The 20,662-nt window shown below is 36.7% G+C and overlaps 1 protein-coding gene across 1 annotated transcript in view; it reads left to right on the top strand.

The window, feature by feature from the left end:
• The window catches only part of LOC145978104 (dipeptidase 1-like), a 176,756-nt gene that overhangs the window by 24,116 nt on the left and 131,978 nt on the right, over positions 1–20,662 (top strand). The window contains exon 4 of the mRNA XM_083110545.1: positions 6,247–6,397. Within this exon, the coding sequence (XP_082966671.1) occupies positions 6,247–6,397 (151 nt within the window). The remainder of the gene's footprint in view (positions 1–6,246; positions 6,398–20,662) is intronic.

Below are 20,662 nucleotides of genomic sequence, written 5' to 3'. Positions count from 1 at the left end.
ATCCGCAAGTAGGTTCTAAAGATCCTAAAATAGGTTCTAAAAACCTCAAATTAGGTTCTAAAAACCTTATATTAGGCTCGAAAAATCCTGAATTAAGTTGAAAAAAACTTAATTTGGTAAAAACATTCCTGAAAAATACTAATTAGATACTATCATTAAAAACAAAATTTCACAACAACCGTAAAAACCAAATATTAATTTTCTAAACAAATTTTCATTTCTTTATATCATTTTCAATATTATCTACAAATTATTATAATACTGTATTTGTGCTTTTAGAAAAAGTTACTTGTTGATGTGAAAAATGAATTACGTATGTATAATTTGCTGCACAATATCAGGGTGGCTACTCACTTGGAATTCCTTGAATTTCGGGAATAACGCGTGAATTATTGACACCGTAAATTATGCGTGAATTATTGGCTCTGGAAATTATTCATGAATTTTGGCAAGACATAAAAAAAGGTACAACCGGATGTTTTCTCTATTCCATATTTTCTCCCTAGACGTGAAAAATTGTAACTTTTATTAATCCATATCCCATTAAATTTATACATGTTTATAAATGCCCTGATGCAAGTTTCTCTCAGTTTAGCTTTTATTTCATTATTTTTTTTGAAGAAAATAAAACAAAATTTTCTGAATTCGTTTACTTTGTTAGTGTCTTTTACAGAACAATCTATCTTACAAACGGAAGATTATTACAAAATAATATATCTTGAAGTTGATTAGGTAATTTTTGGAATCATACAAACCCTTTATATTGTCAATACTGTTGTGTGTAGAAGGGAGGGTGAGAGTCGGTAATACGTAAGGTTGGAATAGAGAAAAGATCTGCTTGTATCCTTGAATTTTTGGAAAGTTCACCTTGAAAAACAGGAATTATACTTGAATTTTATCATGGTCCTAGTGACCACCATGATTTTTTTTGAGTAAACCACAATCAAACTCCACCTTTCGTCTGTGAGGATCATTTCATATGCTAAACATTATCTTTCAACAGAAACATAGTCAGTAGTGCTAATTTGGATGCTGAAATATTACTTCGCAAGTCGTGAATGCCAAAAAGGACCAAACTAACGCGAAAGTGAGCAAGGCCACACAGATCAGAAGTTTGCACTTGGGACTGTACAGTCAGTAGAGACGATTGGGCGCCAAAACTGAGAATGTGGAGGAGGGGGTGGGCAAGGACAGTTTACTTTATCTTAGTAGGCAAGCCTTAGCATTAAGAGTCTATAGTGCAGGGTTAAAGAGATTGGGTACTGTCCCCTTTCGCCGCCACTGTCTGCAGGTAACAGTGACATCAGACATTTTTGTTTTGTTTAAAGCTTTGATAAACATCATATACGAGGAGGGAAGGAAATCGACAGAAAACATGTTTCAAACACGCCAGTCATTCAATTATTTCGCCACCAAACCAGGAAATACCTCTGTGAGATATAAAATTACTGTAAAACCTAAAAAATATATAAAAACCTAAAAAAAGGTTTAGTTTAGGCACATAAACCTAAAATAGGTTCAAACAAGCAAAATAAGTTATTATAGGCACTATAAAACTTAGTCAGTCGTTTTCTTTGTTTTTTTTTTTTTTGTTTTTTTTTTTTGTGAAACGCCGATATAGGCCTTCAGCCAGGCAAGTTGTCGGTACCTCTCGGGTGGACGGGTTCTGATATGATTTTTTGGTAAGGTTTGGATGCCTAGAGATAGAAAATATGTGATAGCATGTCATAACTCTTTGCCTTCTGTGTCTTATCACTCCACTCCCCAGATAACCTTCATGTAAATGGAAAATTTTGATAATTTTTAATATTTTGACATTTAATATTAGAAATGGCAGTTACAGTAATTTTGGTCTAAATTAATAATAATGATGATAATATTTATTATGTGAATATTTTAATAATTTAATTGGCAAGCTGGATGGTATTTAACACCATCACTGGAGTCGGTTGGCTATTTGCCCATCATTAATGCCGATATCTCTGAATTAACAACTGAAGTGCGTAGCTGTGAGAATGGCAATAGCATTCCAAGGACAGTGTAAGAGTTCATTGAGGAACGTGGGCAAGTGGCACAATGCCTCTAAATTGTGATTTACCTGAATCAATGGCGTGGAGAGGCATAGGATGGATGGAAGTTGGACAGACAACGAGAGGTATCTGTAGCTCTTGCAGTGTCTCAAAATGCCATTTCTCGCTTGTAGATTCGGTTCCAAACAACGAGAAATGTTCGACGAAGGCAAGGTTAAGGCCGTCATCAACAACAGCAAGAGACAACAGGTACCTCTTGTTAACAATATATTTGAACAGACGACAAAGTGCAACGAAGCTATAACATGCCATTCTCACAGCAATAGGGCGCAGATGTCATCTCAAACTGTCTGCAATCGCCTTCTTAAAGATGGCCTCTATGCATATAGACTAATGGTGTGTGTGTTCCATCACCGTACAGCTTTCAATCCGTAGAAACTTGGCTGAGGAACTTCGCAATTGGGGCCACAACAAATGGGGTTGAGCGGTGTTCTCCGATGAGTCGCCTCGATTCAGCCTCGAGCCTTACAATAGACGTGCCTAATCTGAAGTGAATGTGGAACACTCCTGTTTTTGTTCACGAAACATTCTAAAATGGAGGTGGTGGAATGATTTTGTGGGTTGGAATCAAAATTGTGGAACCTACGGACCTCCACGTCATCTAAAATCGCAGTTTGACGGCCCTTAGATATGGAGACGAGAACGTCAGACCTCTTGCCATGCCGTGCGCAGATGCAATAGGCGATCGTTTCCTTCACATCGGCGATAATGCTCGTACTCACACAGTTCTGTTAGTGCACAACATGCCAGAGGACGAGGGAATAGTGAGTATGGAGTGGCCACCGCGATTAATGAACTTAAATCCCATAGAGAATGTCTGGGATGCACTTGAAATATGCATTCTAGGTAGGATGGCACCTCCCTCAACACTTCCAGAGCTTAAATTGTCCAAAGTGAAGAGTGCCGAGGAATCCTCCAAGCTCTCATCGATCACCTCATCGAGTCCATGCCACACAGATGTGCAGCGCTGTTGGCCTACTAGGGGTGAGTTACTGCTGTGACTATGTCTGTTTCTGAGCTGTTCTGTTGGTACACACATTGATTGCTCTATAGTGACGCACATCATGTGAGCATTAGTTCAAGCAACTGTAGGGTATTTCTAATACCTGTACTAATCCATACTATAGTGTATATGTTCTCTACATGGTTTTCGTCTAGTTCTTTCTCTTCCTCTCTTGATCCAAGAAGTAGGCGGTGGATAGTTATGGCAGGTAAATTATTATCAGACAAGACACTATTTGGTCGAATTATTGTGACAGTACAGAATCGGAATCTTCAAATGGTCTATTTCTTAGAACCATTATCATGGGCTTCAGAGATATACTTGTAGAAAAATGTTATTCCCTCTGAGAAAATATCTGGAAATTCAGCCACAGCGATTGATGGTATGGCTCTTATTCAGAGAGTAAAAGAAGAGGAGTCAAATTTTGGTGAGGTCTATCGTCCTTCAGAATAGCCCCAAAGTGCTCCTCTGCATTCAGGTCCGGTGATGCACCCGGCCATTCAGAACTGCTGAAGAAGTCAATGCCACTTTGCCGAAGAAGGTCTTGGGTAGCATTTGCCTTGAAGCAAGGTGCTTTGTTGTGAATTAACTTTTAATTTTGTTTTTGTAGCCACAATTGTCGTAGTAAACATTTGGTATTACCATAATTTCTTAATTGTTGTTACTTTTTCCTGCAGACCCCTAGAAAAAGGTTATTTCCCACCCTGTACAATGAGACGTCTATAAAGAACACAGAAAGGATAATCACATGGGAAGAACTCGGGCATCAATCACAGAGCATGTCATCTTCCCAGATTGTCAGAAAGTGAAGGAAATTCCCAAGTCACGTAGTTAATAAAACAACTCTAATTGCATTTCTTGTTAACGAATATAGGAAACCAGAGCATTTTGCAAATCTAATAAATAAATCACTTCGAGAACTGTGGAGATAAATGATGGAACATCACATCTGAAGGGAGCCCCAAAGTGCTCTATCTCAACAGTAAACCTGAAGGAGAGATGGTCATTTGTTGGCGAATACTACTGCTGCTAATGAGGGTTATGAAGCGGTATTGAGAGGCTCAAATGACACCGATGTGTATTGTGTGTTTAAGATTCCATAAAATAATCATGGATAAATTGTTTCTGAAATATAGAACTAAAATACCCATGTGGGTTCTTTACATTAGAAAAATACCTTCAATTCTTATTAAAAATGTTTGTCGAGATATGATAAGTCTCCATGTTCATTTGCAGGAAAGGGAAAGGTAAATGCATATATCCTACCAACAGACGAACACAGGAAATATTTTCGCATCCTCTGAGATGAATGGGATCTCAATGAAATAGTAATGGGCAAAATGTAGTTCTCGGGCTCACTGTATGCTCCAAAATCTTCCATACATTGTGTGAATGACAAGACATGTCATCTATTCTGTGTAAAGAAGGGTGAGATAGATATTTATCAACTTGGAAGAAACATGCTTAACGTGCGATTATCAATCCGCTATAAGCAAGAGATGTCTTCTGAAGGATCCACGTACACCTAGACCAAATGTGAGAAGGTGGACATTGAAAAATAAAAAAGCACGATGGAGCAGAGGAGCTGGTAATGGATTGGGTGGAATGGTAGCCAGCATCTTAAACTCTGTTAGATCCACTAGCTTGCAACTCATTAGAAACTGTCTCTCCGATGGTGCGGTTGTAGCATCACCGCCTTGTAATCAAGGGGTCCCAGGTTTGATACTCGGTAGAGACACATAGTGGTTCGGATAACACTTTAAACTGTAGGTCCAATCCCATTAGGCTTACTGTGCATAAAGTGGACTTTAAACACCAAATAAATCAACCAACCAATCCATTAGAAACTACAAGCTGCCAACGTGTGTCTCTGTCAAAATTACATCAGGTGCAACGACAAGTGCAGACTCCCCACATGTGATAATCAATGAGTGATAACACCTATTCAGAAGATGATGATGATGAATGTAAATAATAAATCTTGTTTGTTAAAATATAACACACATGCATATTTAAGAGTTAGCCACTATTATTATTGAAAATTGTGAATAAAACTTATGTATTTAATCAATGTCAGTATATAAGCAATATAATAAAGTTTTATTATTATTATAAGGATATTAATATTATTACACTTAATACTTATAATTATTATAAAATAATATTGAATTTAATGAGTCTGATGAAATTCAATTTATTTATTCAAATATTATAATCAATTTGTATGCTTTTTATAAAAAAATATGAAAATTCCTTATTTTTTGGCTATGGTTACTAATTCAATAATATTATATAAAAAGCAAAGAGTTATGAGATGCTATCACACATTTTCCAATTCCAGGCATCCACACCTTAAAAAAAATCATATGAGGACCCATCCCCCCGAGTGGTACCGATAGCCTAAATTTGAGGTCCTGGCTCACGAACTAATATAACTTGTTATTTCTCATTTACCTGCAAGAAAAATAATAGGTTAAAAACCTAAAACCCAAGGTCTAGTTATCTGTAACATGCTTCGAACAGGTTGATGGAAGCATAAAGCGACATGTGGAGCAGTATTCATTAAACAAAATAGCAGTTACTATTAAACATAAATGAATGACTGATTAATATCATACCCCTTTAAATTGGAGAACAGGAAAATATTTGCAAATGTGCTAAAATCCTTTTAGGAAAATGTTGGAACTCACAAATGACAACCTACAATAAAAATACTGTACGAAGTATGAAAGCAATATGTATGAGGTCATAATTTGTAAGAAATGTTTACCAAAAATAAATGTTCTAAATAAATTATTGAGGAAACTGATTGAACACAGACAAGGGTGGTTCGAAGATACGATCAAAGAAATTTAACCCACCACATGGTTTCAACTGAATTAATTGGACTAATTTATATTTAAGAAAATAAAAGTGTGTGAAATTTTAAAAATTCCAGTGTATAAACTACTATTCCATCTCGAGCCAAGCCTAAGAAAATACAACAGGATACAATGAATACACAGTATAAAATATTTTTTGTTCAAAATATATCAACTAATTAATTGTAAATATTGTTCTCGCTATTTATGAGATATCACAATTGTTTTATGCATGCATTTATACGTGCGGGTGTGAGTGTACATATAAGAGCATTTGCTTCCTTGATTCCAGGAATTTATGAGGCCCATCACTCCAGAAAACTGGCGAGCCTTATAGGTGTGGAAGGCGGCCATTCCATCGGGAGCAGTCTGGCTGTGTTGAGGATGTTCTATCACCTGGGAGCGAGATACATGACGCTGACTCACAGCTGCAACACACCTTGGTGAGTCACTTTGCTATCCTAGAATTGTCCAATATATAAGTAGAAGTTTTGTATTCAAACATATTGGAATACTGGGTACTATTAGTAAATTTAGAGCAAAGGACTAACTGAAGTGATTAGCATAAGCCCTACGAAGTTAAGGATTACTACACGATCAAATCCTGATTCATTTATTTCATCAGTTCAATCGTCATCGTGAAACAATGTAAAAGGAATGAAACTACTAGTAACAAATTAAAATTATTACAATTCTTTGAATTATATTGGGTCATCACTTAAACTTTAGTAAGTGATTGTGTATTTTTTTTTCATTTAGAAACAATAAATACATTTCTCATAAGGGACAAAATTAAATTACAATATTTGAACAGTCTTTGTTTATGAATAGCAAACATTTTAGAGAACGGAGTGTGCTTGTTTGAGGCAAGGACATATTGATAAGATATTAAAAATTCAACAGTTTATATTAGATGAAATTAGTTATTTCGAATTCAGAGAGCACTCGTAAAATAACTTAAAAGTTATTTAGAATGGGATGGACTTTCATTGTAAATAAAAAGAGTTTTACTTGTTAATGTTATTTGCTCAAACCAAAAATATAAAATAATTGCAAATTTATTTTCAATTTAAGTCCTTAGCTGTAAAAATATCAATCTCATTTTATAATTCAATGTTTCGCAATTTAGAAATAAAGGATAAAGGATTGCCTTAGTTACATATGAAACATACATATTTTAATTTTAAAGAAATGTAATAATTGATCGGTCACACGAAGAACGTGATTCCAAACATTTCTTCTGCACTCTGTTTTACAACTAATGTTTGACTGTGCAGATCTGTCCAACATCTAATATCGTTACCATATTCTACATGCTAAGAGCAACGTTGTAATATTTCTATATCTCCGTTACCAAAAACATTAGTTGCAACAATGTTTTTGCAACCTTTTTGTTATTGAATATTTTGACTACTTCCATTGTTGGTTATATGTGTGCATTTATTTATTTATTATAAGAATTACAATAATTAACATTTTTATTGAAAATGTATAACCAATTAAGGCATAAGTGTCAGACATAATTTACCATTCGGTAAAACTCACAAAAAAACTTAATAATATGTTTATTAATGTTTTTCTTATAGAGAAGCAGATTTTTGATTTGATTTAGTTTATTTTACTTCGCGTTTTGTGCCTCTTGGCTAATTTGCGAAGATGGGGATGAGTGATGAAATGATGAAATTGATGAATGCACATTCACAAACAACAAAGCCCGACCGGGATTCGAACCCGGGACCCTTGGCGTCGCAGCGCGATGTGCTAACCACTTTTTTTTTTAATTATTATTTATTTACAATTTTTCTTTCATACAGTAATTTTGCAGGTTTTGGATAACAATAGTTCTTTTAACATTCCATCAGCACCTTTAAAAAATGTGCGAATAATATTTTTATTTTATCTTGAGACACTTTATGATATTCCTGTTTAACATATATTAAAAATTGATCATGAAAATCTATACCTTTATATATGCAGACAAACAATATATAATGTCCAACCAACCATCGTACACTACGCAATTTAGTACATGGAAAATACGAAAACGTAGGTAACATTATGTTATGCACAGTAAACGTATTGGGATGGGTGCGACAAATTTTTCCTAATAACACACATAGATATTTCCATGTTTCACGTGTCCGTATGCATTCACTTAGCCAGTGTGAAATCGAACCATTTTGTTGACACCTACCACATAGTGGGTCTTGTAACAGTTTTAATTTATGTAATTTCTCTTCCGTCACCACTATATCCTGTACCACACAGTACCACGCAGATTTTACCAAGGGCGATAAATGTGGTGCTTGAACATTGTTCCATATTGTGTGCCAGGGATGGGTTGGTTGTTTAATCATTATCTTGCAGCTAGGCAATGTTGCCAAACAACGTGACTTGTATAATTGAGATACTTTTGGTATTTCAAGAGGTTGCGCTGAAAGTAGTATATAACATATTTCTAACACTGATTCTTGTAAATATTTATAATGCGGTGGCACCGTTGCTATAGCGATCGGAGACTGCAATGGCATGGTGTCCAAAATCTGCTTAAGTATCACACCCGTTAAACTGTCTGGGAAGTTTACTAACATTGACATATCTGCTTGTACGCGGAGAGCTTGGCTTTTTAACTCCACCTGAGTCAAGCCAAGCGCTCCGCACCGTACCGCTAGACACACTCTCGTGACTCACCCGCAACATTTGGTGTGCCCAAAGAAACCAGTTTATCGCACTCCTTATCTGTACAAAATCAAATTTCCTCATCGGAAGCACTCGTGCCACAAACCAGAGCTTTGAACTCGCATAAATATTTACAAAGGCTACCCTGGCAACCAAGCTAAGGGCACGAAGTTTGTTTTGTTTAAGCACACTTTTCAGGCCAGCAATACATGTTGAATAATTTTGAGCAATCATTTCTTGTAAAGAGTGGGTAAAAATTATTCCAAGTATTTTCAGTGTATTTACTTTTTGAATTTTATCGTTTTGATACGAGTGGTTTGTAGCATCTAAGTGCATCCAATGAGTTTTATTATAGTTAAGCTTTAGGCCAGCCACCGAGCTGTATTTTTCTATCACATTTTCAAGTATTTCCATATCTGTCGGCAATTTCACAAACACAGTGACATCATCAGCATAACCTAATAATTTTATCGTTGTTGAGTGAATATTTAACCCCTGCAATTGCATTTCAAGTACCTTTAAAAATGGCATTAACGCTACACAAAAACTTATCATTGACATGGGATCACCTTGTCTGACACCCCTTTGTATAGGAAATGTCTTAGATAAAAAAACATTGATTTTTACACACGATTTGGCATCAGTATATAAACTCTTAATCGCATTTACAAATTTTGGACTACAACCCATCCTTAAAAATACAGCATAGCCTATAAAAATTCGTGCTGTACAGTATCAAAAGCATTTTGAAAATCCAATGCCACTATACCATGGTGACCTTGTATGGTCGTATGTCTATAACTAGTTATGACATCACGAATTGTCTGTAAAACAGTAAAGATCGATCTATTATTACCATAACAGTATTGATGGACACCGATCATTCTTTCCATATAGGGCAAAAGACGACGAAGTAAACATCGTGCAAAAATTTTATAATCCGTGCACAACAAAGATATAGGTCTATAGTGTTTTACTATCGTAGGGTTAGGAACTTTGGGAACCAGGACGATTACACCTGTATTACTCGTCCTTCCCAAGCAGTGTTGATCAAATACTGCATTTATCCAGTCTGTCACAATATTACCTACAAGTGACCAAAATCTTTTATAAAATTCTATGGGAATACCATCTATTCCTGGCGATGAGTTATTCTTCATTCCTAGAATCGCTTCGTACACCTCAGCAGCTGTAAAGGTCTTTTCAATCCGCAAGTTGTCATTAACAGAAAAAATGTCCGGAACTTGTTGTAAAAATATTTGTTCCTGAGCTGGATCATAACTTGTTCCTTGAAATCTAGAGTGATAAGCGCGGTAAAAGATTTCCTTTATGTCAGTCACATTACTATGTTCAGAATTATCTTCGTCTATTATCTTATGAATCGTTTGGCGTTTTCCACGATTACGTTCATGTAGAACATGACTAATATTGGCCATTTCAAGAGGGTCAAAAGGTAAAAGTTTACTACGTATTTTGCACCCACTTCTTTTTTGTAATTGCAACAATATTGCCTGTACTTGTTTAATGTTCTGTTGCACTTTTCCCCCTCTTACCCCTTCATCAGTTAGCTCTCTCAACACTTTATAATAAAAATTGTATTTATTATTCCAATCCTGGTTCCGTTCTCTACTATATTGTCTATAAAATCGTGTAATAGCTGGCTTTAGATATTCATCCCACCACTTAATTATATTTATTTGTTTCGCCCTTAATCGTTCCCAATACTTCCATTTCTCTTGGAATTTGTCAGCAAAAAGTGGATCACCAAATGAAGATATATATTCATTTTCCAATATCCATACCCATATTGTATATTTGGCAGTTGCATATTTACCGCCATTATAATTGCACTATGATCTGAGAAGCAAGTTGGCACCATATTAACATTAGTGATATTAGGGATAATTGATGGTGAAACATAAAATCTATCTAACCGTGAAGCTCCCCCATCCTTTACATATGTGAAGACTGCACTTGTTGGGTGCAAAGTGTCCCATACATCTTTCCATTGAAACCCAGTTACCAACTGTTGCAGCGCATTGGATGTATTAAAGCCAGGGCGCTGGTCTTTTGGCAACAACACACAATTAAAATCGCCTCCACAAATAATATGTTGCTTATTACCTTGAAGTTCCGTCGCAACTTCAGTTGCGAAAAATGCATTGCGTTGCTGCCTTTGATTACTACCAGAAGGCGCATACAGATTACATATCCATAGGTTTTCCACTTGTACAGTTGTAATTCTACCACTCGGATGGTATTCTACATATGATACAGGTATATTGTCTCGAACTAATACAGCTGTTCCTTGCGCTGAATATGTGGGATTATTATAGACAATATAACTAGAGGGTAACTCATAATTAGTTATTGCTACTTCTTGAATGAGAGCAATATCTATAGCGGACTGAATTAGAAAGTCCCCCAATGCACTTTGTTTTGTTTTGTTTTGTTTTGTAGTTTGTTTATGTTTATACTAGCAAGTCTAATGGTGGTAAGCATCACTATGGATATGTAAACACTTGTTTTTACAATATTGTTAAATATATACATTGTTTTACTGTTTTTAGGTCTACCTTACACACAAAGATTGTTAAAAGGAAAAAATAGCTATACGTTATACTCTGGCTATGTATGGAATATTTCACACCAATCACCTGATCAAACATCATATACCGTTACTCATTTTACACATACTATTTCTGATTTTCATTTTTACTTGCACCCACACATTCACTAGACACACTAGGGGAAACACTGAATTTGGATCCGATCACAGGTTGTAAATCAACACTCGGGGCTAAATTTGTCACACTTTGGGATCTGGTTATACGTACTGGGGAGGGGGCTATTGCCTGCTGCTTCACATTCTTCTTGTGGTGGGGGTTATGTGCCACATTTTGTTGTACTTTTTTCTTCTTCAACTGCTTCTGTTCCTGGAGTCTCTTCACATTTGATTTTCTTTTGGCATTGTCCTTCGTACCTGTTGTGGCTTCACCAAACTGAACTTTGCTTTGTTGACCTTCCAGTATATGGGATCCTCCTGCTTCGTATATGTTAGTCTCCATTTCACGATTGCTCGTAGTGTCAGACTCGCGCATCTCTTGATCAGTTGTTTCCAGACTGTCAGTCACCGAAAGGTTATCCCGTACATCACTGTGGAGGTTGTCTAAAGATGCCACCTCTTCCGCCCACGATTTGCTGTGGATAGGCACAGGTAGAGGTGTTTCCTTGGTAGGGTCCAGTTGGTGTTCTACAACATCAGCTTTTTTCGGCTCTTTTTGCAGATTTTTATCGCGTTCATTGTTCACAGTTTTTTCTTGAAACTGAATTGGAATTGGCAACACTGTAAATTGTGTGTCAGCCTTTATCTCCATCTCATGCGCTGAACGTTAGCTAGGTGGTCTATGTACCTTTGCTGCATATGACTGCTTAGGCTGGATTTCTACAGGAGTAGCACATGCTCCAATGTTATCTTGTATCACTCGCTCACCCACAGCACCACGTCGTTGTGGACAAAACCGTGCTGTGTGTTGAGTGTCTTCACATATTTTACAGGTAGGTTTCTGTCCATAATATGTTAGCCAATATTGCATACCCTGTATTGATACATAGGACGGGATTGGCTTATTCAGAACCATTCTCACCAACTTAATGCCTGTACGAGTTTTATAAATATGCTCATCCGAATATCGCTCGTCCACCGGAGGGGTCTTAATTTCACCATACTGCGCAAGCACTGTACGGATATGGCTATCGGTTATTTCCATGGGTATAACATGTAATCTCACTAGTGTAGTTGTCCTATCAGCCCAGTCTAATATAATTTCATGTTCATCATCCTCATCACAATACACTAACTTCCCTTCAAATTTATTAATTAATTGTTCGCCTAATAGACGCGTCACTAGCTTAATATATACGCACTTACGGTATTTGTCCAGTTCAATACTTAATACCTGGTCTTCAGTCAATGCAAGAGTATCCCGTATCCAACGATGAAGCATCAGCGATGATGGGCATTTCTTCACACTTGAAAACCATAACTTTAGCGTATTTACGCGACGAATTTCCATTTTTCCTTCAATTCAACAACTTTACGTAACTTGAAAATTTACGCGTTTCGCGTCGTCTAGCACGCCAGAGTCCCGATGACTCACCGGTTCACGAGCAGAGGCACGGCGATGTTGCTCGCACGGGCACTTCCGCTGAACACCACTCGGCCACAGGGTCGGGCAGAGAAGCAGATGTTTATTAGTTATAATAATTACAACAATTACTATAATTACCAATTAATTGTACACTGTCAATAGCATGAGCGTCTCGAATAGCACATGATCAAAGATGAGGTCTGATAAGTCCACCTAGTACATTTTGTCTCCTATTTACATTATATTTATGTTTTTATGAACAAATGTAAGGGGCCTCCCTGTTGCACGATTAGCCTTAATGTGCATAAAGTGGACTCAAAACATCAATTCAATCAATAAATCAATCAATCAACAAAAGTAATACAGAAATATGCCCTACTTTAATTTATTTTCAATTTTCTATAAAATTTTTCACAGTTGAAAAAATCGAAAAAAAGAGGTGGTGGACCTCAGAGCCCCCCTCCCTTTTTTGGGTAAGATGTATTTCAGTTTAATCTCTTTGCTGGAGCGATAAAATGTACCTCTGTTAATCACAATTCTGCAAGAGTAACTGCTTTCAATTGTCTTTTAAGCCCACAATCAAATTTGAAACCAGTTAGATTTGAAGCACGAATTCAACCAGAGTCGTACCAAACAGGTCTATACACTCAGACAAACTTGTCCTCTATTCATATAGCTAATTAACAATGAATCGTACTAGCGCGTGCCTTTTTCTTCTAGGACAAAATGCTATTTTCATCAGGACTGTGGCTTCTTAGTTTATTTGATCTTAGCGTCAAACCTGATGCTTTGCAATCCGCTAATTTCGGTCTCCAAGGCTGCTCCCGCGCGAGCATGGCTTTCACCTTCACCCCAGGAAACTATCGGCAACAGCGGGAAAAACAGGACGGAAGCTAAGTTAGATGGTCCTCAGAGATGAAGATGGCTTGAGTGAATACGAGGTGAACATCAATGACTTAGCCGAGTAAACAAGCAAGACCACTCGCAAACACTAATTAGAAATGATCTTATGTACTTTCATAAACATGATGAAACTAATTTATATTGATTATGGAGAATGAAGTGCTAATAATTCATAACTTGCTTGGATATGAACTCGAAAGAAATAGTTTTGTGTGTACACCCACTAACACAACCTTCCATATATATATATATATATATATATATATATACACAGAGTGAGTCACCTAAAATTACCACCGGAAATATTTCGTGAACAACAATAAATATTGAAATACTGCTTTCGCAGATATATGGGTATGAGAGGGGCTCATGAAATTAGTGGACACATTACGTTCAACTACATAAGGAAGTACGATTTTCAACACCAAGTTACGTTTCTTTAAATGGAACCCCCATTTTATTTTCAGCTCATTTGAAAGTACTGAAAAATTCATCAAGAATGGCGTTTGTTACATTGTAATACGTCAAGTAGTTCTCAAGTAATTGTAAAATGAAGTTGAGCGTGACTGCAAATCGCCACTATGCCTGTTGGCAGAGCCGAGCTTGAAACGCTTGAATCTAACATTCTCACAAGTTGATTCGTGGAATCACTTGTGATTCCCCTTTTGATGCCATCCGGGTATCGTAACAAACATGTTACTCTTCTGCAAACTATGCGTTGTGCTAAGGAAAGTTGTTACGTTCCAACAACTGAGGGTTACAATAAAATGTGTAGTTTATACATGAGTAAGCTTTGCCAAACTATCTAATGGCCGGTTTTTCAATGTCCTGTTAATATTTCTGTTAACTAACTGCCAGTTGGAGATAACAGCCAGTAACTGCTAGTTAAATAACCCATTCTCGTTTTCCAAAACAGTGTGTAGGCTATTCTGAAGCACGAAAATTACAGGAAATCGATCTGCGCGCCATCTGCTAGTATAGTTTTAAACCTTGTCGACTGGCTCACAGCCACAGAAAAGAAATGTCAGCGTCTCGCTCTAGTCTTGAGTTGTAACTTTCTGTCTCGTCTAGATTTATGAACATTCGTTTTATTCTCGTCTATAAGGACAAGTCTTGGTCTAGTACTTTTGTTGAGCATCTCTTTTCTGCCATGTTCGGCAAATTGTGACGATGAGGATGAGCCATGATTAGCTGAAATTGATGAAAGCACATCGATGAAGAGTTTAGTTCTTTAAACTTGAAACTTTTAATTATTAGGATCCCTAGTTAAAGAAATAAAGAAAGGCTAAAAAAATGTTCATGAATCTTAAAAAGAGGAAGCAGACTAACATTTACGAGCAATGTGGAGAAGAATCTTTTTAACATCCCGAAATAAAGAGAGCCTAACATAATGCAAATATTTCATGGGTCTATCCACGGAAAAATCACAAGCAATCGGAAGCAAGCATCTTCGACTTTATGGAAGTCCTGACGAAAGAGAACATAGCTGAGAGGGTCATGGATCAATACAATGTCGATGCAAGGACAAAGAAGATCTGGAAGTGGTTTCGATGAGAGTTCAAAGCTAGTAAGTGGACGAGCTATTTCCGGTTCCTTAAAAGGTCCAGGTTCTGGAGTAGACACAATGCCAACCCTTCAAGGGGATGGACTGAATTCTAGTGGCGGAATGGTTTAGGTGTTCTTACCTATGGTAACAAATTAATATTCAGTTTAATTTGGCATTATTCTCTTGTGCCCCCCTTACGTATATTTATTTCGCACAATTCGTAAAGACATTGTTTTATTTATCCAAATTGTCTTCCAAAATTTGTTAAGACAGTGTGTCTATTTTCTTGTAGTGGCATCGTCGTTACTTTGTAATCAAAGGATCTCGGCTTCGATACCACGTGAAGGCACATGATAGCTGAGATCGAACTTGAAACTCTTGGTCCAGTCCTGACTTGCCCCTCTGTGCATAAAGTGGACTCAAAAAAGCAAACGTTATCAATTATAACAACTATGATAATGTTATTTAGCATATCAGGAGTTTCGTTATTCCAAAAAATCTTAAATTAAAAAAATATTGGAAAAATAATTTAGTCAATTACCAATGTTGTACTATCAGGAATCTAAAAATAAGTCAAGAATGAATGAAATTACTGCATCATACAAAAATACAATTTTTAACATACATCATATTTACACAATTATGTCACACGTTTCGACAACTTAAGAAATCTTGTCATTAGTGGCTATACTCGTATGGTGGTAAAAGTAATTTTCTTTAGTTTCATAACAACCTGTTGGTTTCACGAAAACTCTACGGTGTCATAATTTTTTTTTTGGAATGGTTCATTTGTCATATACTTGTAGAGAAAGTTTTAAAAATGATATTGTTTTTGATAACGTAATTATTATTAGATCAATGGCAATACATTCGTGTCTCTCCATAAATCCCCACACTGGACCATTACCCTGACCCTGTATTAGAATAGAATAACATGCACTAAATGAATTGGTAATATGATTTAAGGCTAATGAGGAGTGATGGGGAGGCAAGTCTAGATATTGAGATTCTCATGAAAGTGATCTGGTTGTCACGTCAAGAGAACTTTACGAAGTTTATTTTCCGTGTGTGTGTACTTGAAACCAACTCATTCTGAAACTCAAATTCAAATTCATTTTTTTTAAATCGAAGGGCGAGGTTCAGCCTGTGGCTGTTCTCCCACAAAACCCCGGTTATACATTTACATGTTGTACATAAACAAAATCATAACACTAAAAAAAAAAATGGTTACAAAGAAGAAAGACAAATTTTAAAAAATCAAGAAAACACGTAAAAAAGAAAGAAGAAAACCACATTCACACACACACGTACTGAACATTTCTGAGCAGGAGATTCAAGCAAGGATATTGAGATTAATGTACTGAAATATGCTAGCTTTGTGAGGTAAGATAGAACAATGTAAATATTGCAGTATAGTAGCTGAAGATTTTTCAAGCATTGGCGAGGCTAGTATGCAGTTTAAACTGTATTGTGTAGTGCTATTCGTGGGAGCTTGAACAGAGATATTGCTCATCTAACAGAAGATTCTTTATCTCATTCTGAAATTTGTTACGACTAGCGAGGTTAGTTATGGAGGAGGGGAGTTCATTCCATGTTTTGCCGCCGAAAGTGTAAAAGACGATTCAAAAATTTTGAGTGAGTGAGTGTTTGAAAAGTTCACGTTTTCTTGTTCCTCCTCGAGCGATGTAGCAGGAGTAATTTTGAGACGTGTCTAGTCCTTTCCGCCATGTTTCAATTTAATATCTGTGAATATAGACACTAATGAGTAAATAGGATCTGTTAGTAGTAATTATCACACCATATACATCAACTACCGCGCGTGGAGCTTATTCCCTCTTACATACACACAGTGCATGCGTTTACATAAGCCGATGTACACTACAGCACCTGGTGAAGCGGATAGCATAACATATACAAGAAAAGGAAGGCGATACTGGATTTCAGCAGAAGGCATTGTGAGTCGTTGCGATTGTCCTAAACAGGTCGAAAATATACAGTAAAAATTGCAAATTAATGTAAATAGCAGACACTGCACAATTGATATGCTGGAGTAACTGATATTTAAAGATCAGAAATACTAACTTAAAAAGCAGGGTTCGTTTGTTTCTGCGATCCTCAGTTTTACTTCTTTTCCATTCTAGTTAATTATTTTCCTTCCATTTCCTTCTACTTCTTCCTCTTTTTCCTACGTGTTTCCTCATACGAATTTATATTCTTTCTTTCCTTTGTCTCTAATTTCCTTTCCTCTCTTTTCAAGTCCACTACATTCATTTCCTTCCATATCATGTTACTGGGGCTTCACCGATGGTGCAGTGGCAGCGTCATCGCTTTATAAGCAGGGTGTCCCGGGTTCGATACCCGATGGAGACACACATTGGTTCGGATTCTACCTTAAACTGTAGATCCAGTCCCGATTAACCTTACTGTGCATAAAGTGGATTTAAAACTATCAATCATATCATCTTACTCTTCTTTTTTTGTCAATATATAATTTCTTGTCCCTCCCTTTCATTTTCCTTTCCATTTCTTTCCTATCCTTTCCTTTCTTTAACATTTCAAGCCATCATTTCTCTTTAGTTTCCTTTCATTTCTTTTTCTTTTGCTGTGTTTCTTTATATACGTAATTTTCTTTCCTTCATATCAATACATCAAGTGTTCCCGGGTTCGATTCCCAGTGGAGGCACATAGTGGTTCGGATCCCACTTTAAAACTGTAGGTCCAGTCCCGATTAGCGTTACTGTGCATAAAATGGACTTAAAACATCAAATCAATCGAATCCAATTCATATCAACTCCTTTCCTTCCTTTTCCATTCCACTCCATTAATTTTCTTCCATTTTGTTTTACTACTTTCCCTTTCTTTTCTGTGATTTTCTTTGTATTATTTCTTTGCCCTTAGTTATCGTTTCATTTCCTTATATATCCTATCTCTTCCTTTCTTTACCATTCCCACTTTATTATTCTACTTCGGCTTCCTTTTATTTATTTCTCTTTGTTCTATGTATTTCTTTATTTCCATTTCCTTTCCTTTCCTCCTTTCCTTGCCTTCCGTTTCCTTTCCTCTCCTTTCCTATCCCTTCTTTTCCTCTATTTCCCCTGCCTGTTGTGTTCTTCAATTATGTTTCTTGAAGCTTTATATTTTTCTTCTTTTCTGTCATCGTTACCAATATTTTCTCCTTCAATTCTGATACTTCCTCGCTTCTTTTCTCCTACTTATTTTTAACCAAGGCAAGATGTAACTGAAACATTGTCTTCAGGTGGTTAATCCCAATACTTGAACTTGGAACTTCTTCATCTGGTTAAGTTTGCATTAATATGTAATTCATTAAGCAAATTGAGGAGGTTTCGAAAGACAAGATGCAATAGTGGAAAGGTGTAGACAACATCTTTCTGTTTACACAAAACTAGGTTTACGAAGTTTGAAAAATGCTATGTTTGTACAGAATTAATGCTAACACTGTACATCCCCCTCTCTATCTCACTATCCTTTTCAACACCATTTGGCTTTCTAGCTGCAAATGCTGGCATAAAATGAAATTATGGTGCAGAGGCTTCGCTAGTACAACGGCAGTAAATTTGTAACATTATTTGAAAAGCGAACGTGGCTTAATTTTCGACTGTTTTGTATCGTATCCAATTAGCGTTTCTAATTATCTGGCGGGAGTTATGACGTGGAACGTTTGCTTTTCCCCACTGCACATCCAAGTTCGTAACCTTTTGATCGCGGGTGAAAGCACATAGTGCCTGCGCACTTCAAGCCAAAAGCTTTTCATTTTCTTTACAAGTTCATGCTTTCTCATTAGTTTTAAGAGCTATGTCTTTACATTCATTAAGTATGCAAACTACTTGGTTTGTTTCAAGAATGGGTTCCGAAATAATACAGTTATTTTAAATGAGTTGTTTGAAACGTGGAGCTGTAGATCAAATAATGCGAACGTAGTGAATATGATGTCGGTTCATCGCGTCAGGAGGAAATAAGTTGCAATACCACGGTTTCTAGAGATGTGTGAAAGTTGATTTCCAGCACTACTGGAGGCTGTCCGTAAATACGTGGTTACGGTGACGTCATCATTATCTTTACTAAAGGTCAGAATCAGTGGAGCGAACTTACGCGCCCACCCAATAATGTGTCGTGTTGTTGTTATTATTATTATTACATTTTTAACGAGATTTGTGGTGGATTGCTTATTGATATAAGTAAATAACACATTTTTTTAAAACAAAATAAGTAAGGATGCTCATTGATATCATGATACGAGCACATAGAAGAGAGGTTGTATGAGATTTTTTTTTGTCAACTTATAACTCGATTGTTTGAGCCCGCCCAATGTTTTTTCAAAGTTGGAGCGCCTAGTCAGAAGGATTAGGGGGTCTCCTCGAACGGATAGTGGTACCACCGTCGCCTTGTAATCAAAGGGTTCTGGGTACGATCCTCGGTGAAGGAAGATAGTGTCTAGGACCCCACTTTGAACTACTGTAAGTCCAGTCCCTGTTAGCCTATTTGTGCATATAGGGAACGTTAAAACAGTTACCTCAAGTAAATTGTCTGTCGTCTGCAGCCCGTTGTTGACAAATAGGATATGTTTCATGGAAACGTTGAAACTAACTGCGCTATTTAACGGGTACATCGAAAGGGCAAGGCATTCAAGCTTTTACATAGTTAATTGTTTTCCGATAGCCACCTGATAAAAGCTCAAAATGGAAATTTTCACGAAAAGGAACTCGTTACGTCTTTTCTACAGTGCCGAATTTAACGACTAGTGAAATGACGCGGTGTATTATTATTAACACTAAAGTGGTACCGTGGATCACGATAGTGACCCACTTAAAAACTGCTGCTGCTGCAGTTGGGCAACAATCTTGACCTTGGCTCCCAGTAGACCTTCCTGGAACAGCACAGGGAATCTGTTCGTTCAGCCGTTATTTGAAATATATCCATTGTTGACGTGTTATTCGAGCTCATATTTCAGTGGAGCACATTAGCGATCCGCGAGACCATTTACGGAAGTGCTTTCGGATACGTAGCATTTTTATACATTTATAACTACGTGTCTCTAAAATCTGTTACATATATACACGTAAGTATGAAGTGGGTGTGTCCAGACCATGGAAAACCTATTTATGAAGAAAATAACAAGAAGTAAGATTCTAAGATATGTATTTATGTTTGGTTTCATCCCATCCAAACGTTGTGCACTAGATTTAGAAATTCCTGTAATACTGTAATGTGTTGAGTGAAAAAAATTATAATTGTTTTGATAAATGAACCAGAATACTTCACAAACGACATTCGCACTATAAAACCAGAGAAATGTTGACAAATTATGGGTAAAAGCGATAATATTCTATGGATGACAATAGTGATCCACGCGATCAGTGACGAGAGTTTTTCCCACGCGACCACTGAAATGTGTTAATAATGGTCAATAT

The sequence above is a fragment of the Lepisma saccharinum genome, chromosome 24 (genome assembly GCF_977018435.1).
Source record: "Lepisma saccharinum chromosome 24, izLepSacc3.1, whole genome shotgun sequence".
Lineage (NCBI taxonomy): Eukaryota > Metazoa > Arthropoda > Insecta > Zygentoma > Lepismatidae > Lepisma > Lepisma saccharinum.
This window is presented reverse-complemented; position numbering and strand designations above follow the sequence as displayed.